Below are 20,046 nucleotides of genomic sequence, written 5' to 3' on the forward strand. Positions count from 1 at the left end.
TCTGCTTTGGAAATCCTGGTCCTAGGGACACTTCCTTTCCAGATCTGTGCAGCTCTGATTGGTCCCTCCTCAAGACTTATGGAAGTTTGGAGAGGTTGGGACTTGTCAGTGTTTTGAGACCAGCCCCCTTACAACTTTGGAGATAGGACTTTGTGAGCCGAAGGCCTGGTCTGGTTATTGTGGGTATCTGTGTCCACTTTACGTGGTCTGGATGGTGAAGTGCTTCTTTTAGAGCTAGACCTCTAGCTTATTTTCTAGTGAGTGGTTTACACAGGACTGGCACCCAGATTTTGGGTAGGTGGGTGGCTGGGCCTGTGAACACCACATTGCTGAGTGAGATGCTGACCCTGGGATGTCTTGTCCTCTATTGGTAGATGGTACCTTTGAGGTACTCTGTGTGACCTTGGCCTGAGCCCACTACTTACCACTCTGTTTCTGTCCCAGGACAAAATCACAGAGAAAGGCAGGTGGCGGGAGTGCACCCCCATGTGACAGCATTGTTGTGGCCTACTATTTCTGTGGGGAACCCATCCCCTACCGGACCCTGGTGAGGGGCCGTGCTGTCACGCTGGGCCAGTTCAAGGAGCTGCTAACCAAGAAGGGGAGCTACAGGTGAGAGGAGAAGCTGCAGCCATAGGGCATACTTGCCCAGCATGCAATTTGGTTTTCTGTTCCACTGCTCTTTTCTCTTCCCCTTCACCCTACTTCCCTCAGCCATGGCTGCTGCTTTCTGCTCTTATTTGGGGCACATCAGGGTTGGATAGCATCAGGACTGGCCCTCTTTTCTAGCCGCAGACCTCTCTCTCACTCCTTGTCAGCCAGCTCAAAAACTCCAGTAGTAAGGTTACTGATACCTGAGTGACATGGGAGCCTGTCAGCCCTCCTGGTGTCAGCCCATGTGGATGGCAGAGCTGGGGACCCAAGACCTCTGCTCTTCCTGATTCAGAAGGCTATCAGCAACCTCCATACCCACCAGAAGCCAGGATTGGGATTCCCAGGGGTTTTATAGCAATTTTCAACATACTGTTAACTCAGCCCTTTCAGTGGTCCCAGTTCTACCCCAAGTGTGGCCACTGCCCAACAGGCAACAGCCAAGATCCCAGCTCACTGGCTGGGACAAGCCTGCATTGCAGGGAGGTAGGAATTCCTGGGGTTCAAGGGCAGGCATTCCCTTGCTGGAGCTGGCTTTTCTCACTGTCTCCAATTTTCTGCCCCTAGATACTACTTTAAGAAAGTGAGTGACGAGTTTGACTGTGGTGTGGTATTTGAAGAAGTACGGGAGGACGAGGCAGTCTTGCCTGTCTTTGAAGAGAAGATCATTGGCAAGGTGGAAAAAGTGGACTGAGCACTGGGCAACATACCCAGGGTACACCATCACTAAAGTGCAGTCATCAGCCAGTGAGCAGTCTTGTCCTCAGGAGCCTCATGTGGGCAACAGCACAAGATTGTGTGTCACAAGCTCCTGGGATAGGGGTGGGGGTCTCAGGTGTTTGCCATACCTCTGTCCCTCTGGGAAAGGGGGAGTGTTCCTACTGAGTGGCTCCATGGGTTTCTCTGTTTTGCTTTTCAAAAGAAAAGCCTCACCTTCTCCTACATCACCCCCTGAAGCAATACCATGAGCCATCTCATGACCCTCAACAGCTCTTGCTTCTGAATGCAGACTGACCCAGGGATACCTTTACCTGGACTTTTATCCCAGTGTCCTCTTCTCCCTCTGGGACCTGTCCACTGCACCTGGTTGGGTTCAGGCCCAGTAGCAGGGGATCCTGTGGGGGGCCTCTGTATATTGTACATGTCACTGAGTGCCTTCAACATAGCTGTCTCTTGCCTGCCACTGTGTGAGTGTGGCGGCTGAGTAACTCAGGCCCCTTTGCCTGTCTCCAGCCACCAGCTTGATTCAGCAGAGTGGGGGTCTGGTCCCTTCTAAGTGTCCATGTAAATATGTATATTTCTCAGGCCAGGGCCAGCAGGGGGTACCCTGAGCCCATTTTTCATGCGATGACTTGTACAATTATCTTTTCAAAGGTACTTGGATAATAATGAAATAAAACAGTTTTTGAACCTGCCTTGGATGTGTAATATACTGTCTGTTGCCAGTGAGGCAGGGGCAGGGGCTTATGCTGCCTTTCAGCCAAGCAGTAAAGAAGGCAAGCTGGCCTGTCTGTGTGTTACCTGTTCTTGCCCAGGCAAGCCCCAAAGTCAGGAGGTGCTGAGTTAGAGGCAAGCACCAGGGGCCAAGCTAGGCAGACCAGCAGCCAGCCCTGCTCATGAACCACACAAAGTCTGGGTAAACAGTTTTATTCATAGTGCATATCTCCCTCCAGCACCTGACGACACCACTCCCTGGAATGCTGTGTCCATATGGCTACAGCTCCTCCTTGGGTCCCACGGTGGAATTGTCTTGTATTTCCTAGAAAGGATTACAGAAGCCCATCTCAGACCTGCCTGGGAGAGAACTTATTGAGGGGGGGCTGGTATCCTGAATGGAATACCCACTGGGGTGGAGATTGCAGGCTCCTTGGGCTCCTCCTCTGGCAGGTTACCTCCACTGTCCAGGAACTTGGAGAATGTCTCTAGGTCCCTGGTGCTTTTGTATTCTATCACCTGAGGAGAAGGAGAAGGATCTGAGGGTACACTCCCCAGCCACAGCCTGCCTAATGTTAACCAAGTCAGCTATGGAGTAGTAAATAGTCCACTCCTGCCCCATCCATCCCTTCACCTTCCTGTCTGGCCCTGCAGGGAAGAACTTAAGGGTGGGATAGCCGTGCACAGAAAAGGCCTCCAGCTCATTAGCTGTAGCATCCAACTCAGCGATGACAATGTCCTCACGATCCCTGTACTTCTCTGCCAGTGCCTCCCAGGCTGGAGCCATCTCCTTGCAGTGGCTGCACCATGGGGCATCTAGGGAGGAATCAAGCTTGGCTAGTTGACTCACACCCTACCCCACCCCCACCAGCCTGCCACCTTTTCCCTCTTCAAAACTCACAGAACTTGACAAACACATTCTTGGTTTCATCAAAAGCCACCTGCTCAAAATTCTTGCCCACGAGAGTCTTGACTGGCCGCTCATCCCAGTCTGGGGGTATCTCCTGGCTCAGGAGATAGGGCTGGGAAAGCAAGCAGGCCTTCACTGGGGTCTTGTGTAGGGCCAGGGTCCTAGGACTGCTGTTCCTTCCTTCCTCTAAGAGCTACAGACCTTGACTTGCCCATGAAGGACTGCCTGGCAGAAGGCAGCCACAGAAGCTGCAGTGATGGGCACCAGACCTGTAGGTGCATACTTCTTGGTGGTCTCAACATTGATCAGGCGCAGAGTCGGGGCTTCCTCAGCCTTGAGGCCAAAATAGTTCAGCACATGGTCGTTGTCAGCAGCCACATCCACCATCACGAACAACACCTACCAAAAGCCATACCAAGTTGGGATCTCCCTTAGCCCTACTGCTCCTCCCTCCTGCCCTCCCCCAGTACCTGCCCCCGGAATGGGGGAGCTGCCTCCCTGAAGTCTGTCAGCAGTTCCCTGTGCTGAGCTAGTGTCTTGTTCACAAACAGCAGCAGGTGGTTGAGGATCTTGGCTGCAAAGATCTTAGGTGACGTCTGGAGGGGTGGGAAACTCATGACTTAACACTGGGTCTCTGTTGGAGGGCAGCCCAAGGCCCCTCCACTCTTGCCAAGCCTCCCACTTCTAAAGGTCCCTCTACCCTGCCTCACTGTGACCTATAGCATTACTTGCCTGGCTGTTGAACTCTGTGACCAAGTGCATGCTGTGGGTGACGAGGAAGCGGGACAGGTCCCCCAGGTCCAGGCCTGTGTCCTTGTCTACTGGGAAGTCGGCTCGACCCTCATCAAACTGGACACCAGCAAAATTAGCAGGAGCTACGGCCATGACCCCAACCCTGTCCTTAGCCCCAACCCACCTTCTTGAAAAGGATCACAGTGTCCTTGGTGAGGCCAAACTTCTGAAAGAGCTGTGGCTGGTCAGTGAAGCCAAAGGTTATGTCCAGGGCATCCCTGGCCAAAGCCAGGAAGGTGGCCACATCCTCGCCCTGTAGGTCCTATAGACCGAACCCTGTGAGAATGGTGGGTGCTACCAGCACTGTTGCCACAGCCTGTCTACCCCTCCCAGTTTACCTGAAAGAAGCCAATGACCACCACCTCCCACTTGTCTGTCAGTGCCTGGACATCTTCCTCATCTTCTAGACGTTTGGCACTGGGCCCCACTCTCCGCCTCAGCCACTCAGCAATGCCCTCAGCTTTCTGGGGCCCTGCAAAGAGATCCCCTTTTTCAGACTGCACTTCGGCCCCATCCCTAGGCCACACTCACTCCACACCTGCACGCTTGCCCACCCCTAGACATACCCACCTCATACCTGTGTATTCTTCAGGGTTTGTGCGGTTCCCGTTCTGGAAGAACTTGAGTGTAGGGTACCCTACCACGCCAAACTCCTTGGTCAGCTCTGGTTCCGCAGGCCCATCCACCTTGGCCAAGGTGACCGAAGCTGACTCAGCTGCCAGCAGGGCAGCTGCCTTGCTGTACTCAGGAGCTAGTGCCTTGCAGTGACCACACCATGGGGCATCTGGGGGATGAGGCTGTGAGTACAGCAGTCCTCAACAGCCCCAGCTACAGCCCAGGTCCAACAGGAAGCACATTCTGTTCATACCCTCCCTCAGGTCCACCCTAGACATTGATCACAACCACACCTGGGTGCCAGACTCCAGAGAACCCTTGGGGCCCAGGCACAGTGAGGTTTGGGAGTTTGAGAAAAATCCTGCTTCCTCTCTCCAGGGCCACATGTAGCTTCTTTCTGAAGTCTACCAGCTAAGAATGGTTTTGACATTTGTAAAGGGTTGTGAGGAACCACGGACACATATGCCATAGGACTCTGAATGGACCACCCAATCTGGACACTGCCTTCACAGAAGGACTGGTGACCAGCCATTTGGAATGAGTCCACAAAGGTAGTAACATCAGTATGTGGCCATGGCTGACAGAACAGGGGGTTATGGGCATCCACATGTCCTCCAGCTGCCCACTGCTCTACTACCACTCCTTCCTACCCATGCTAAACCACCACCACGTCCAGCTCAATATCAGGTACCCTTTCAGGGATCCTGGGACACAGGGTACCCACAAGAAAGGCCAAGTCTAGGAAGTAAAAGCCTGAACCCCTAGGCTATCACCATGGTCCCCAAACTTCTGGCCCAAGCACTCACAAAACTCCACCATCAGGGCTGGATGCTCCTGTAGTGCCAGGCTCAGGGTGTGGTGGCTCAGGACCAAGATCCCATCCTCCTTGGGGACTTCTTCCCCAGAGGACTCCTCAGGGAGCACCTCTGAGGGACCCTCAGGTTCCTGTCCCTGTCCCCATGGGCCCGAGACACCCAGCAGGAGCAGCAACACTGTCAGGAGCCGATCATCCATGGTGTGCTGGGCCCTGAAGGCTGGAGTAGATAAAGGGATTGGGGACCAAGCAGCAACAGCCACGTGGCACCTGGCTGGGTCTCAGGGAAGATAAAGCCTGAAAGGCCCCAGAGGGTGGAGATAGGCAGAAAGAGGCAACACAAGGCCAGCGAGACAGGGTAACATTTAATGGGCACCAGGCAGGGGGGCAGGACACAGCAGAGTGGGGGACATCTGGTCACCAACTGGGAGGTCTAGGGAATGCTTGCAGGTCCTTCTGCAACTGACAGAAATTGGGAAAGCAGGCCCCAAGTAGGTTCAGTCCTTCCAGTCCTGGCAGACGTGAAGGCACCACTCCCAGGACAGGTGGTCAAGCCTGTCATCATCAGTGAAGAGGGACCTGACCACGTAGAGGCCACGTGCCAGTGCGCCCCTTGGTGCTTCCTCCACTGTCGTCACAAATTCATACTCGTGGGCCCTGGGGCCATAGCTGCCCACCATGAAGATGGCCTTGTCCACTGTGGGAAGGAAGTGCATTAAGAGCCACCCCTCTGTCCACCTCTCCCAGCCCCAGGCTGCCCTCCACAGTATCTCACCACGTAACCCCCGACGGTAGGTGTGATGCAGACATTTGAGGCCACTGACAATCTCCTTGTTGACCTGGGGGAAGGAGAATGTTGAGGGCCTTCTCTGGAAGGCTGGGACATGGCTGGTCCCCTACTGCAGCTACCCTCACCTTGAAGGTGATCTTCACCTTGTATTCAATGCCCTCCTTCAGGATAAACACCTGGTTTTTCAGTGCAGCCAGGTCCCCTGTTAAAGAAATGACAGATACACTCTAAATTTCCAGGGTGTATAAGACCCTGCCCCAGGAATAGCTATGTAGGGACTGGTGGTGCCCATGGAGTCTGTGGCAATGCACCCAAGGAACTAGGATTCAGCACGGGGTCCTAGGATCATCTTCATCCAAAGATGGGCTGCGGTCTGAGAGGGGGTTACCTGTAAGGTCCATGACGATAGGCCCTGGAGCCTGATCCGACAGCAGTGTCAGCCTAGTCACCTGCACGTTGGGCAGGCTGGGGTCTGAGGAGAAACAGCATCCACAGGGTGCCCTGCAAACCCCACCTCCCGCCCCCCTGCTTGCAGCCCTCCACATCCAGGCCCCAGGCCATACCCATAATGGGTGGCAGGGGCCCCAGCAGCGCCTGCTTGTATTTGACCAGGCTCACGTCCTCAGGGTCCAGCTGCCAGATTGCCAGCATGCTCTTCTTCCTAGGGGCCTGGTACTCTGGTACAGTTTCATCCAGCACCTCATCTGAAGGGATTGGCTCCCCGTCCTTGTCAGCCAAGAGGACTGGAAGTAGGGGAAGGCAGGTAAGTACCTGCCACCTGCTGACCCTGGCATTCAAGTGCTGAGCTGGGATCCACACTCTCACCAGTTGTATCTCCCACTGCCCAGTGGAGCTAAAGAAGCCAGAGGAGCTGTCACAGACATACAGTGGCCCCTAAGTCCCTAGAAGTCCCTAGGTTTGGTCTCTTCAGAAGGGGCTCTGGTGACTGGAAGAGATTCCTAAGAGACCCTGGAGAGACCAATTTGTTTCTGGTCAGCTTACAGGCCACTGCTTAAGAGTAGTGGCCCTGAGGTACTCCAGGGGTTCCCCAGCTCTGAGCTTTTCCCATGATATCCTCAGCCCCTCTGGTGGTGCCCCAAACTAGGGTTCTCCATAGCCCCTTTGGGTGTCTTGCGCAGGGGTCTCACTGAGATGCTGCCCACTGTCCTCCAACCTTAGGATTGCCTCTCACCGGAAGGAGCCCCAGCCCCACCTACGGGAGAGGCCGCAGCCTCCCGGCTGGACACACTCCTTTCCTCCTGGCTCCCTTCCCCAGAAGGGTCTGTATGGACTGAAGTCCCACACCCGGCCAGAATCCACGCCACGAGGTCCCCACAAGCCCCCAAAGTTGCCTCGGGGACTGACCCCCAACCACGCCGCTCCCTTGCTGCCCCCGGCGCACGTGGCCGCCTCCCGGCCGGGCCACTCACCTCTGGCGCACAGCGCTAGCCGGAGCAGCTCCAGCAGCTGCGCCCCCAGCTCGCACGCGTCCAGGCCCAGCATGGTAGCCGCGGCCCGCCGCGGAGCCGCCGCCCGCTCGGCTCAGCCCCGGCGCGACTGCGGTGAGCTCATCCCGGCCGGGAGCGCCCCCGCGCCCAGCGCCGCGCCGCGCCGCGCCCCCCAGCCGCTCCGCGGACCCCGCGCAGCCCGCAGAGACGCGCGTGTCGTCCGCACCGCGCCGGAACCCCGTCGTCCCTGCCGCGCCCCGCGCCGGGACGCGTTGTCAGGGACCCAGGGCCGCCCCACCCCCACGGGGAATCGGGTCCCCTGGGATCCCCTAGGCGGGGCGTGCTGGCCACGGACGCCAAGTGGAACAGGTGCTACTCCCCCACGTCCCTGGACTCCCATTATCAGCAGACGGCGCAGAGCACACCTGGAGCCCCCCGCAACCCTCCACCTGCTCCCTCCCTCTTGTTTGGGCAAAAGGGTCTCCTGGGGCCTATCAGCCTCCAGCTGGGCCACACCCTGTTGGTTCTGGGCACACACTGTGAAGTGCAGTCTGGGCCACATAGACTCAAGGGTCCCTTAAAGCTTATTGGTGCAGACTGTGAATGTGTGTGTGTATGTGTGTGTGTGGGGGGGGGTCTGTGGGGACCCGGGGACCCAGACAATTCTGCAGGTTCCTATGACTGGGAAAAGAAAGGACACTGAAGAAACAGAAAGTGGATGCTGAGAGATTTCTTAATCTTGACATCTAGTGGAAACCTACGGATGGGAGGGGATGTCGATTAGCCAAGGCAGGTGGCTGGTGAGCTGGGCCTTCAGCTGAGGACGGCAGGACCAAAGGTTTGGATCTGAGTAAGGAAGTTGTGTAAAATAGTGTCTTACATTTCTAGGCATAACCGGGGATCAGACCCACCTTTGCAGGCAACGATTAATGCTGAGGCATTGGGCTAGTGACCACACTGACCACTACCTTTCCAAAGCAAGATCCTGCAAGGAGGCACAGGATGCCAGGGAGACCCACCCCTGCCCTACAGGAAGTATGTAAAATTACTTGTCCTTAGCTGGGATAGCTTCAGCTGCCAGCAGCCTGAAACCTCCATAGATGCCTACTCATGCAGGAAGAACAGCAGGCCTGTGGTGAGCCTGACATTGTGTGTAGGTAAAGTGGGGGGGGGGCATGAGTAGGCTGGGAGCTATGGGTGATGTAACCTACCTAGGCAGAACACTCACTGTTCCAGCCCCTGATCCATTGGAATCAATCAAATAGCAGTTTGAAGTTTCCTGGTCTCAGTAAGGCCAATTCCCCCTCCTTTGGCTCCCTCCCAGCATTCCTTAGGAAGAGAAAGAGGGCACCCTATCCTCAGGAAAGAAGAAACGACTCATTCATGCTTTTATAAATAAATGCTTTTAGCAATCCTGCCAGGTGTGGCCTACATCATGCCTCCCTGTGGCTCCACACAGGCCATACATGGTGCCACATGTTTGAAAGGATACTCTTCAGGCCAGTCAAACTAAAGTCTTGACCCCAAACCCCTGACTCTGCTGGCCCCTGCACTCCTTAAGGGCCCACGGATGGAGTAGTGGCTGCCAAGACTCTAAACTAATGCTCCCAACCTGGTCCACCTGGCCACAGGCTCCTCTGATAGAGTCCTCCATCCTTTCTAGACTTTATCCTTTCTTACTGTTTCCACCCTGATGAAAACCTGTCATTTTCCAGAGCTTTGGTGATATGTCCCATCTCCAAGACCAAGCCTTGAGGTAGGTAGCCAGCCACCAGACCAAGGCAGGCTCCTCTGCTTGGCAGGCATCTGAGGTTTCAGGCTGCCCCCACGGCAGGCTATCCCAAGTCACAGCGTGTGAGAGAGCTCCCGTGACTTGGCTGTGCGGGAACCTGTGCTCACACGGTTAACCTTGGCGGGAGGGGCCGGCAAGGGGCGGGGCGTCTCCTCTCGGACATCCGCCATGGCCACGGCTGCGGGCTGCACACCCCATGGCGGGTGCTCCCGCACGCAGTGGTCACATCTCAGCAAGGTGGGCCCTCGGCCTGTGGGCAAAGGGTTTGGGCAGGAGAGGGGGAGTGGAACGTGGCAGGTGAGCGGGGTGAACAGCATCGGGAAAGAACTGAGAGTTCAGAAAAACAGCACTGGGTGGCCCTGGTTCGGGCCTTTGCTGCCCCAGTTTGTTATCCCTGCACGGTAGCCTGGGGAACCTGGGGACAAGTGCGCGCGATCTGAGTTGCTCCCCACCCCCACCACCCGCGCTCACTCTCAGATGGAGCGGATGGTCATGAGTATGCAGGACCCCGACCAGGGCGTGAAGATGCGGAGCCAGCGCCTTTTGATAACCGTCATTCCCCACGCGGTAGCAGGTGAGGCTCGTGGATACCCTGGGGGAGCAGGGCGCTGGGGTCTCCGCCCACTTTGCCTTTCCCTTGCAGGCAAAGACGTCGTGGAATGGCTGGTCCAGAAGTTCTGCATCTCGGAGGAGGGTGAGAGTCTGCAAACCACGGCTTGGGGCGGTGCGGGGGTGGGGCGCTGGTGGAGCGCTCACTTTTCCTTCTCCTCAGAGGCCCTGCACCTGGGCACACTCCTAGCGCAGTATGGCTATATCTATCCACTGCGTGAGTCTAGAGACTTGACGCTCCGGCCTGATGAGACGCCCTACAGATTTCAGGTCAGGCCCAGGGTAGCAGGGTGCACTCCCACCAGGGGAGGGGTGGAGCTTACTGGGGTTGGAGCGGGACTTAGTGATGTACTAGACTGAACCTGCACCCTCCCCAAAAGATTGGGACAGGGGCAAGTCAAGAGAGCTTCAATTTTCTGTGAAGGCTGCAGCAGTCATGCAAAGGGCAATGTGTGGAGTATTGAGCATTGAGTCCAGCAGCAGGTCCCAACTCTGAAAGATTATCTGCTGGATTTGGTGATAGAAGCCCAGAACCTCAGTGTGTGAGTCCAGTCCACCCCAAGCTCTGACTGTGACCACAACCTTGCATGATCAGGCTCCACTTCCCCAGTCAGCTGTACAGGCATTCAGAGTTGTGGAGGTAGTCCCTTTACAGGACCCCAAGGGACAAACTGGCCTCAGTGCCAGGTAGAAAGAATGGACAATGGTCAGTTGGTCCAGATAAGGATGTACCTTCTGACTAGCCTTAGCTAGGAGCCATTAGGTGGTGGTGGTGGTGGTGGTGGTGGTGGTGTAACTGGAGAGACAAGAAGGTCTTGGACAGCATTTTCCCTACACAACACAAGACACCCTACTTCTGGACAAGCACTCTGTGGCCAGCTTCTGAGCTGGACTATGGTGAGTAGGAAGGATATAAATCTAATCTGGGAATTGGTGGTCCCGGGGCAATGCCATGGGGTTTGGAAAGTGATGGTTCTCTGCATTATGTTCCTATCCTTCCAGCCATCTACCTGGCTAAGAAGAACATCCAAAAACAAGGGGTCCTGGTAGACTACGAGAAGGTGGGATCTCCAGCAGGCTAAATCCTGCACAAACTCAACCCTTGAGCCCATGGCATACAGCCTAGGCCCCCTACTCAGTCCCTGAAGTCTCACTGGGAAGGCCTTCGTACCTCCAGGGTTCCCAGAAGAGGAGGCAGCCCCTGTTTATGATCCCATGGGGCAAGCTGAGCTGGTTTCTTTACACACACACACACACACACACACACACAAGCTCCCTGCAGTGTCCCTGAGAGCTGGGGCCCATGTTCCAGAGCTAGGCCTGTGCGGGGTTACCCACTTCACCCACTGGATATCCTGTTGCCCTCCAGGAGCATTATGCCCAGCTGCACAAGAAGATCAACCATGCATGGGATCTAGTAGTGATGCAGGCTCGAGAGCAGCTGCGGTGAGACACCAAACCAAAGCTAGTTGGACATTGAGCTCAGAATGTTCAGGATGGACAGTGCTGTTGTAGGACCAGCTTCCACTCACCTCTGCCTACTCCTCCCAGGGCAGCTAAGCAGCGCCGGAAGGGAGACAGGCTGGTCATTTCGTGTCAGGAGCAGACATACTGGCTGGTGAACAAACCCCCTGTGAGTCCTCATGTTTGCCTGGCCATCAAAAGGGGTCTGTGTGCTTTGCTAAAAGACTGTCTCAAAACACCCCTTAAGGTTGTGGTGCATCTCAGGGTCTGGGTGGGTGACTGGAAATTTGTTTTGTTTCTCGATTGAGAATGTATAGGTGACATGGTCAGGCCTGAGGCTGTCTCTAGTCCTAGACCATTGAACAAACCAGCTTCACTCTATCTATGGGAGACACAAGAGCTAATGTTGGACTTGAGGGTCCCAGGAGGCAAGGTGGGGGCTGAGCACAGTTATAGCAGAGGGACTGGGTTGCTGGGAGCAGTGCGTGGAAAACTGAGGTCCTAGCACATGGCTTGAGGTCTGCTTACTATCTGAGGTGATCACCCTGAGTCAGGGTGGGTAGAGAGATGGTGTTCAAGGCCAGGTCCAGACTCAGTCCCCACACCAAAGAGTCAAGTGTTTTTAAGTCTGTTGCGGGCGGAGGGCTTAGCACCACATCTTACCATCCTCCTGCAGCCTGGAGCACCTAACATTCTGGAGCAGGGTCCTGAAAGAGGCTCTTACAATTCCAGTCGAGTACAGATGGTAAGCATCTCACATTCAGCCCCAGCACCCCACTGCCTGCTGCTTTAACTCAACCCACTTCAGAGTTCATTGGACTGCTCATTTATCCAGTTACCCTTTGGTCCACCGAACTGTACCTGATGCGCCCTCTCCAAGTTCCCTCTTTTGAGCTGTGTCTGGTCTCAGTACCTCTCGAACTCTACCCCAGGCTCCCCTAGTAACTCTTGTCTTTCTCTTTTCTCACACCTGCTGCCTTGGATGCAAGTAAGTGGTGGTCCTGGGGGAGCGTGGGAGGCTCTTCCTCCAGGCTGAAACAGTATCAGAATTCCCAGAGATGTGAAATGATGACAAGCAAGGCTATATGGCCTGGGGGACCTGGGCCCATAGGGACCCCCCCAAAAGCCTCTGGTCACATGAAAACTGGAGAAGGTAGGACCCAGTCCAGTCAGGTCCTAACTAATCTAGCAGGTGACAATGCCATCAGTCCCTCCCACCAAAACCCACGCTCTAGAACAGGTCCTGTTGTCTCACAGCATCTTGCTAACTTCAGCCCCTAACTTTTTTGCATATAAAAGCAGACTAGGATGAAATGTTAGAAGCCACAGGCACCATTCACCTCAGCTCCATGCCCAGTGTGGCTAAGCAGTTGGGACAGTCAGTCAGTCTACTGGATGGCTCCTGCAGTCCAGCCATACAGAGATGCCTAGATGCTTTGTGACTAAGTTGAAGCCAGCTCCCCAGACAAGGATTTCTCAGTATACATGTTTTTCAAAAGACTTTAAAGGCCAGGCATGGTGGCATGTGCTGTTAATTCCAGCACTTGAGAAGTGGAGGCAGGTGGATCTCTGTGAGTTCAAGGACATCCTCCTGGTCTATATAGCAAGTTCCAAGATAGCAAGGGCTACATAGACTGTCTCAAAACAGCCAGGTGTGGTGGCTCACACCTTTATTCCTTGCAGAGGCAGAGGCAGAGGCAGAGGCAGAGGCAGGCAGATCTCTGTGTTCAAGGCCAACCTGGTATACAGAGCAAGTTCCAGGACAGTCAAGCTAGCCAGGGTTGTTATACAGAGAAACCTTGTCTTGAAAACCCAAACCAAAGCAAACAACAAACAAACAGAAATACTTTAAATGTCACTTATGATGGCAGACACCTCTAATCGTGGTTACTTGGGAGGTGAAAGCAGAAGGCTCACAACTGTAAGGGTATCCTCAACTACACTGTGAGTTCAAGGCCAGAATAAACTAAAGAAAACCTTGTCTCAACAACGAAAATAGTTGAAGTTGTCAGAAAATATGGCAGGTAAATAACAAGTGAAGAATTTCTAGGTAGCCTGGGGAACCTTAGAGTTTTGTAGAACATCTTCAGAGTCTCCAGATAAAGGCTGTCAAAGGCCTCCTATAGGGCTAGGAGGAAGAAGCTCCAAAAGTTGGGCTGCAGGTCTGAGCCATTCTTTGCTACATCCTGGTGGGACAAGGTCTCAGCTCTGGGTGGTGGCTTGAAAGGATTTCTGAACCCAGAAGGCTGCTTTGTAACTCAAACCATCTGTGTCTTCCAGACCTAGAGCTCGGATTTCTATAAGTGTGAGGTAGGTCTGAGAAACTTGGGGGATAGGGATGCCCACCCCCCTTCCCCTACCTTACCTCACAGGTCCTGATTCAGCTCTGATGTCCTAGATCCAGTGCTTCAGGAAGGCGTTGGGCAGGAACCGGGTGAAGTCCTCTGTCTGCCTCGAGGCGTGAGTGAGGGGCAACAAGAGACCCTTCCCAACCCAGAACCTTTATAGATCCTTTTGTCCCTAAGGCTACCCTGCACCGGCCCCTGGAACCCCCAGGTACCTGAAGTTCAGTAGCCAGCATGGCCCACACGATCCCATCATGTCAGGATGCCTGCCCAGCAACCCTTGGATCACAGACGATGTCACCTACTGGACCATGAATGCACCCATGTAAGCCCTGGGTATTCTGGTGGCACTGTCAAATGCTCCCAGTAGCAGGATCAGCAGCCTCCTGTCTCTCATTCTCACCACTCCCATCCCAGGGTGACAGCCCCCACAAAGCTCCGTGTTGAGAGATGGAGCTTCAGCTTCCGAGAGCTCCTGGATGACCCCATGGGGCGTGGCCACTTCATGGATTTTCTCCAGAAAGAGTTCAGTGGTGAGAAGCCTACCGTCCTGCTATTGGCACTCCCAAGGGAAGGAGGCCACTACCCGGGACCCTGCTCCAGGCGTTCTCAAGCCTGCTCAGTGAGAACCCCCAAACCCGATTGTTGCCCTGTCCTCAGCGGAAAACCTCAGCTTCTGGGAGGCATGTGAGGAGCTGCGCTTTGGCGGGCAGGCCCAGGTCCCCGCCCTGGTGGATGCCGTCTATCAGTAAGTGTGTGTAAGTGGAAACTAGTTGGCCATCGCTCAGGCCCAGCATGGGTCTACTCTGTATCATCTATATCCCAGACAGTTCCTGGCCCCTGGAGCTGCTCGCTGGATCAACATTGACAGCCGGACAATGGAGTGCACCCTGGAGGGGCTGCGCCAGCCACACCGCTATGTCCTCGATGCAGCACAATTGCATATCTACATGCTCATGAAGAAGGTGGGTACATCCAGTGTACCCGCCATCATAGTCCTTCCTACTCTGCTTTCAGTGGTTTTTTTTGTTTTGTTTTGTTTTGTCTATTTGGCTTCATAAGGAATGAGCACAGCCTCTGCCACTCACTGCCCTGGTTTCAGTAAACTAGTATGGTGGTGTTCAGACCCCAGCATTATTTACTATCTCTTGACTGGGCTGTCCCTTCCCCACCCCACCCTTGAGTGAATGCTCTGGTCATCTAGTGGTATAGATGGAGTCAAAGCTTGATTCTTTACACTACTATCAGTTGTTTTTTGTTTGTTTGTTTGTTTGTTTTTTCTTGGTTTTTCGAGACAGGGTTTCTCTGTATTGTTTTGGATTTGCTTTGTAGACCAGGCTGGCCTGGAACTTACAAAGATCTGCCTGCCTCTGTCTCTGTTTCCCAAATGCTGGGATTAAAGGAGTGCGCCACCAATGCCCAGCACTACAATTAGCTGGAATCTCAGTATTTGTTCAGAGCGGTTGGTGAGGTTTTTTAGTTTGTCTGAGTCACAGTCTCTAAGTACGCATAAATGCCCAGGCTGGCCTTTGACTTGTAGATGATCCTCCTGATTTAATTTTTTTTGGGGGGGGTGGGTTTCGAGACAGGGTTTCTCTGTGTAGCTTTGGAGCCTATCCTGGCACTCGCTCTGCAGACCAGGCTGGCCTCAAACTCACAGAGATCTGCCTGCTTCTGCCTCCCGAGTGCTGGGATTAAAGGTGTGCACCACTATACCTGCCATAGTGTGGGTTTTTGTAGGCTTTCTCTATTTTTCTACAGAGTGCTCTGCCCTTTAAAGGATGGCTACTTATTTATAATCTCACTATGTAGCCCAGGCTATCCATGAGTTCATGCCCCTCCTCCCTTTGCCTCCTGAGTGCTGGGATTACAGGTGTGAATCATCGTTGCCCTGCCTCTATAGAGGTGGAGGTACTCTGGCTCCTCATCCCTGGCTGGAGGTGCTTGGCTCATCCCTCTATGTGTGAACATAGTGCCTCTTGCCCATGTTTTGCGATCTGGTGGCCCCACCAAATGGGTGCCAGGTCTCTCTAGGTCTTGTTTTGGGGTAGTGTTAGTTGACCCCCCACCCCAGCACCCTGTTCTGCATGGCCTTTGAGCAGAAGGTGGCCCCATCAATGCCTGACTGGACCTGGCTAGGAAGTGGAAGGGTCAGACTGGACACTGTCTCCTGCAGGACTCCTACCCAAGGTTCCTGAAGTCTGACATATACAAGGGCCTGTTGGAGGAAGCTGTGACCCCGCTGGAGACTAAGCGCCGGTGAGCCACCCCAGTGCCCCATACCCACTGAGCAGGGAAGACCCTGCAAGAGAGAAGACCAAGGACCTTAGCACTTTCTTGTCCCCAGGGCATTTCCATTCTTGCGGAAGCCTCTACAATCAAGCCCCAGGCCTGCTCTTCCACCTACTCCTGGGGAGGCTGCAGTGTCCAGCACCCCTGCAGGTGGCAATGGAGAGGAGTAGATGGATCTTGCCTGTCATCTCACCTGCCTGATACCCTGTGGGGACATGCTTTCCTGGATACTGGGCCCCCAGCACTTGTATCTCCCTGTGTAGAAAGCCCAGCCTTGCTATGAGGCCCCTGAGCCTCCACTAAGGAAATCCTCCTCTGCCTAGAAGGGACTGGCCCAGCCACTGATTCCTAGCAAAGAGATTTCATTGGCTGAGCTTTACCAGGCCAAGACTTGTTCCTAGAAGGTAAAATCAAGATCCTCAAGAGTTCTTGGCATTCTGTAATCTTAGGTTCAGGACTAGGTGGCCATCTCATCTCTAGAATGTCAAGTCAGTGACACATGGAGATACTGGTCTCTGGCCATGCCATCCTATTCAGGAGGGCTCCACCACTGTATTCTGCTGAAGCTAAACCCAGCGGCTTCTTGGTAGACTGTATCTGTAGGTATCATATTCACCACTATACACGGCATCTCTTCTGCCTGTCTTACCAGATCTGTAGGATGTCAACTCCATGCTGTTGTCCTGACTGTGGTGCTCCCAGATCCTGTAGGACAGGTCTTTGGCAAGGAACAGTCTCCCTGTCCAGGTTGTCCTCTGTGCTGCTAGCTCTGCCACCTCTGCCCCAAAGGTAGAAATAAAGATACCATCTCCTGTCATACAGCAGGGCTGTTCTCCAGTCTCCCCTCACACCTCATTTCTATAGAAATAAAAGATTCAGACCCTTGCTTAGTCCGTTCTCCTGTGTGTCCATCTTGGCCTAAGCCCATGGCTTGAGTGTCTGTGACACAACGCATAGGAGGTGGCCTGTAGTGTGAGTGCCATGTGTGCATGCCGCATGTGATATGAGGCATCTGCGGTGTGAATATGTAGTATATTGGTGTGTGTAAAGAGCCTGGGAAAGGAAGATCAAGGGTGTGGTTCTGGTATAAAAAGTAGCCACTGTGGGTCTGGCAGGATGATTCGGTGGATAAAGATGCTTGCTGTCAAGCCTGATGACCTGAGTTCAATCCCCAGGACCTACAGGGCAGAAAGGAGAGAACTGATTCCCACAAATTGTCTTCTGACTTCCATACATACCTCTACTCCCCCCCCAAAAAATAAATGTATTTTTTTAAGTGGCTACTTAAAGTGGCCTCAGTCTGCAGACCTGAGACCCTTGGTCTTTGGAGGAAAAAGAGGGGTGCTTGAGTACAACAGAGATCCAGAAACTTGTTAAAGAAGCTGTGAGCAGCCGGGCATTGGTGGCGCACGCCTTTAATCCCTCTGCCTCGGGAGGCAGAGGCAGAGGCAGGCTGATCTCTGTGAGTTCAAGGCCAGCCTGGTCTCCAGAGCATCAGGCTCCAAAGCTACACAGAGAAACCCTGTCTTGAAAAACAAAACAAAAACAAACAAATAAGCAAAACAAAACAAAAAAAGAAGCTGTGAGCAGGGGTCTGGAGAGATGGCTCAGAGGTTAAGAGCACTGACTGCTCTTCCAGAGGTCCTGAGTTGAATTTCCAGCCACCACATGGTGGCTCACAACCATCTATAATGAGATATGGTGCCCTCTTTCCAGCCTGCAGGCAACATGCAGACAGAACATTGTATACATAATAAATAAAATCTTTAAAAAAAAGAAAAGAAAAGAAGCTGTGAGCAGACAGGATGCTGCCATCTGTCCCATGTCCCCTGGAGCAGATGTGCGCAGATGTTCCCAGCTGCAGGACACAAGACCCAAAGCGAGTCCTGGAACCCTAAGAAACTTTGGGCATGCTAAAGGGGAAACTGCCTGGCCTCTTAATGACCATAAACAGGTCACTGTCCTCAGCAGCCACTAGGGGGCCTCTGGGGAGTAGGGCGGGGCACACAACCCAGCCTGGCCCCCAGAGGGGTGGCTGCCCTTGGACCCTGCCCCTGATCCTGTTCAGTGAAGAGCCAGCTCCTGGAATCTGGAGTTACACCCTTCTCCCCCATCGCCCTTTCTCCTCAAGGTGATGTGTGTGCTGAGTTACCTTTAGTCCCCAGAGTTGAGGGACCCACTTCCTGCCTTGAAAACACCTACCCATCAACCTCAGCCCTCATGTTGTACACACGCAAGAGTTTTGTCCATGTACAGTTATGAGAACAAGTTTATGTTGAGCAAACTCCAAAGGGTCCTCAGAAGGATGGATACTCCCAGGGCAGGTCCTGAAGCCCTCCCAGGTTCCCCTATACAGTGACAGCCAGGGCTCACCTGACTACCCATTACATTGCATTGCATAACAACACAGAGAACATGATGCCTGCCACGACAGGAGCCTCTGTCCTGGTGACCATCCTAGAGGCTGTGAGAAGACCACAGGCTTGTTCCTATCAGGCAGGTCTGTGTAGAGCTCTCATCTCCTCAACTGCCCTCTTAACTTTGGCTTGAGGCCTGGCAATTCCTGGTAATGACTTAGAAACTCCCCGCTCTGTTTATTGCAAGCAGAGAGATATCAAAACAGATTGCAGGCTCACACTGGGCTCCTGGGGCTTTTTCCAATCAGTGCAAATCATTTATTATGTTGTTTTCCATGGTGGCTAGGGTCATGGGACTGCTTTGGCTACAGAGCTAGGGATCTGGTCTGGGCAGAGCCACTTTATTGCCCTTGGGCCTCAGGAGCAACAAGGCACAAGGTGAGACCTGCATCAGGTAAGCACCAGAGAGTAGGAGAAGGGACATGCCTGCTGTGCTCAGGGGTGTGGGGACTTCTGTGCAGACAGCAGGTCCGGTGTACTGGTGGAAGAGACAAACTCAATGTGTATTCTATAAGTCCCTCAAATGCACCCTATAGGCTCCAGTACAGGCCTCCTTCTGAAAAACTTGCTGGTAAAACTCTTGCTCACTTTCCAGGAGACATGGTCCCCGCTGCCTTGGAAAATCAGGTTCAGAGTTTCAGGTCCCAGCTGCAGCCCTGAAGCTGCCCAGGGCCCACTACCCTCTGAGCTCCATGACTCCTGAGACAGTGCACATAAGGGAAGAGCCAGGCTGGAAGGAGAGGGACAGACATCACAGGCAGGGCTTAGGGAACAACACACCCCATAGCAGTGGCTTTTTCAGTGAAGAGTGAGAGGGTACGGAGGCACTAAGTGGGGGGCTTCCTGAAGGGCTGGCTCTGAAGTAGGCCTCAGGGAGACCTACTGGCCTTGACCAGATCATATGGACTGCACAGTGAGACCTTTGAGAGAATACATGGTACAGGCAGGAGATTGGAGGTGCCCCCCCCCAAATCCTTGGGTATAGCTGGTAAGGACATAGATCCCAGAGGGGCAGAATCACCAGGGCAAGTAGTGAGGTCAGCATGGAGGCTGAGGGTAGTCCAACTTTCCTGGAGGCTGTGTTTTCACCGTTGGAGTCTCTCCATGTGCTCCAGCTGCGCCCACCTAAACCTCACTCCGGTACCGTAGTCGGGAGAACCGGTCCCGGATGGCTTGGTCGCTGTCTGAGCTGCCTTCACCCAGGTGGACCACTCTACTGCCTGGGACAAGGTCTCGCACTTTGTGTTTGATCACAGACACCAGGCCAGGCATGTCTGCACTTGCTGGGCCCGTCAGGAGCACATAGGCAGCATGGCGGCTTGGCTCAAACAGGATCGCTGTGGAGACAGTCAATGCTGCTCAGGACTAGCCAGAGCAAACTAAGCTGGGGAAGACCTGGACCCAGTGCCTGAGCCCATGCTCACCATCGAAGGCCACGATGTTGGCAGACACGTTGGCTAGCTCCAGCAGGATGCCAGGCAGGGTGGGGTGGAACATGTACAGGCTGAGCTGCATGTCTTGGGGATCCTAAAGGGAGAACAGCAATGAGCCTCACTCACCCGTTGCCCTGGGGTCACAGCCACATCTCAGTGGGCCCTAGAACCTTCCTGGGCAGCCTTCAGCTGTTGTTACCCAAATAAATACCTTGTTTAGAACTGTATCTACCACGGTCC

General features: G+C 54.0%; 5 protein-coding genes and 1 long non-coding RNA gene across 8 annotated transcripts in view; 2 read left to right on the forward strand and 4 right to left on the reverse strand.

The window, feature by feature from the left end:
• Axin1 (axin 1) overlaps nucleotides 1-2,066 on the forward strand; it is a 52,999-nt gene extending 50,933 nt beyond the window's left edge. For both annotated transcript variants that reach the window (XM_027425130.2, XM_027425131.2), the window contains 2 exons: nucleotides 445-612; nucleotides 1,219-2,066. In XM_027425130.2, coding sequence (XP_027280931.1) covers nucleotides 445-612; nucleotides 1,219-1,345 — 295 coding nt within the window. In that variant the 3' untranslated portion in view covers nucleotides 1,346-2,066. The remainder of the gene's footprint in view (nucleotides 1-444; nucleotides 613-1,218) is intronic.
• Nucleotides 2,067-2,291: 225 nt separating this feature from the next.
• Nucleotides 2,292-5,416, reverse strand: Pdia2 (protein disulfide isomerase family A member 2). Its single transcript, XM_027425133.2, has 11 exons — nucleotides 5,209-5,416; nucleotides 4,365-4,571; nucleotides 4,126-4,259; nucleotides 3,912-4,049; nucleotides 3,728-3,844; nucleotides 3,466-3,591; nucleotides 3,197-3,394; nucleotides 2,987-3,107; nucleotides 2,720-2,901; nucleotides 2,497-2,604; nucleotides 2,292-2,410 (listed from the first exon to the last, which is right to left on the reverse strand). Exons 1-11 carry the CDS (start codon nucleotides 5,414-5,416, stop codon nucleotides 2,366-2,368), a joined length of 1,584 nt encoding a protein of 527 aa, XP_027280934.1. The 3' UTR covers nucleotides 2,292-2,365.
• Nucleotides 5,417-5,471: 55 nt separating this feature from the next.
• On the reverse strand, nucleotides 5,472-7,384 carry Arhgdig (Rho GDP dissociation inhibitor gamma). Its single transcript, XM_035447517.1, has 4 exons — nucleotides 6,395-7,384; nucleotides 6,132-6,208; nucleotides 5,992-6,055; nucleotides 5,472-5,913 (listed from the first exon to the last, which is right to left on the reverse strand). The coding sequence occupies exons 1-4, from the start codon at nucleotides 6,549-6,551 to the stop codon at nucleotides 5,714-5,716; spliced, it is 498 nt and encodes a 165-aa protein (XP_035303408.1). The 5' UTR covers nucleotides 6,552-7,384; the 3' UTR covers nucleotides 5,472-5,713.
• A 2,030-nt stretch (nucleotides 7,385-9,414) lies between these two features.
• On the forward strand, nucleotides 9,415-16,626 carry Rgs11 (regulator of G protein signaling 11). Its single transcript, XM_035448183.1, has 16 exons — nucleotides 9,415-9,820; nucleotides 9,890-9,940; nucleotides 10,019-10,125; nucleotides 10,701-10,752; nucleotides 10,858-10,916; nucleotides 11,225-11,301; nucleotides 11,407-11,488; nucleotides 11,996-12,064; nucleotides 13,606-13,629; nucleotides 13,718-13,779; nucleotides 13,876-13,989; nucleotides 14,082-14,197; nucleotides 14,325-14,412; nucleotides 14,491-14,629; nucleotides 15,841-15,923; nucleotides 16,012-16,626. Exons 1-16 carry the CDS (start codon nucleotides 9,724-9,726, stop codon nucleotides 16,124-16,126), a joined length of 1,335 nt encoding a protein of 444 aa, XP_035304074.1. The 5' UTR covers nucleotides 9,415-9,723; the 3' UTR covers nucleotides 16,127-16,626.
• LOC118239207 lies at nucleotides 13,095-16,674 on the reverse strand. The gene is made up of 3 exons (XR_004770874.1): nucleotides 16,606-16,674; nucleotides 13,880-13,968; nucleotides 13,095-13,803 (listed from the first exon to the last, which is right to left on the reverse strand). It is a non-coding gene; the product is annotated as an uncharacterized LOC118239207 (long non-coding RNA).
• Nucleotides 16,675-18,599: 1,925 nt separating this feature from the next.
• Nucleotides 18,600-20,046, reverse strand: part of Fam234a (family with sequence similarity 234 member A) — a 29,993-nt gene continuing 28,546 nt past the window's right edge. For both annotated transcript variants that reach the window (XM_027425137.2, XM_027425138.2), the window contains exons 12-13: nucleotides 19,798-19,900; nucleotides 18,600-19,710 (exon numbers count right to left, since the gene is read on the reverse strand). In XM_027425137.2, the coding sequence (XP_027280938.1) occupies nucleotides 19,499-19,710; nucleotides 19,798-19,900 (315 nt within the window). In that variant the 3' untranslated portion in view covers nucleotides 18,600-19,498. The remainder of the gene's footprint in view (nucleotides 19,711-19,797; nucleotides 19,901-20,046) is intronic.

Source organism: Cricetulus griseus, chromosome 7, assembly GCF_003668045.3.
Source record: "Cricetulus griseus strain 17A/GY chromosome 7, alternate assembly CriGri-PICRH-1.0, whole genome shotgun sequence".
Lineage (NCBI taxonomy): Eukaryota > Metazoa > Chordata > Mammalia > Rodentia > Cricetidae > Cricetulus > Cricetulus griseus.

Excerpts from the sequence above, each read along its gene's own strand:
- Pdia2 (XM_027425133.2), bottom strand. The coding sequence starts at position 5,416 with ATGGATGATCGGCTCCTGACAGTGTTGCTGCTCCTGCTGGGTGTCTCG. Across the intron at positions 4,260-4,364 it reads AAACCCTGAAGAATACACAG|GGCCCCAGAAAGCTGAGGGC; the intron begins GTATGAGGTGGG and ends ATCTCTTTGCAG. Across the intron at positions 3,592-3,727 it reads TCACAGAGTTCAACAGCCAG|ACGTCACCTAAGATCTTTGC; the intron begins GCAAGTAATGCT and ends CCACCCCTCCAG.
- Arhgdig (XM_035447517.1), bottom strand. The coding sequence starts at position 6,551 with ATGTGGAGGGCTGCAAGCAGGGGGGCGGGAGGTGGGGTTTGCAGGGCA. Across the intron at positions 6,056-6,131 it reads AGGTGAAGATCACCTTCAAG|GTCAACAAGGAGATTGTCAG; the intron begins GTGAGGGTAGCT and ends TCCTTCCCCCAG. Across the intron at positions 5,914-5,991 it reads CTACCGTCGGGGGTTACGTG|TGGACAAGGCCATCTTCATG; the intron begins GTGAGATACTGT and ends TCCTTCCCACAG.
- Rgs11 (XM_035448183.1), top strand. The coding sequence starts at position 9,724 with ATGGAGCGGATGGTCATGAGTATGCAGGACCCCGACCAGGGCGTGAAG. Across the intron at positions 13,780-13,875 it reads TCCTCTGTCTGCCTCGAGGC|GTACCTGAAGTTCAGTAGCC; the intron begins GTGAGTGAGGGG and ends TGGAACCCCCAG. Across the intron at positions 13,990-14,081 it reads TGGACCATGAATGCACCCAT|GGTGACAGCCCCCACAAAGC; the intron begins GTAAGCCCTGGG and ends CTCCCATCCCAG.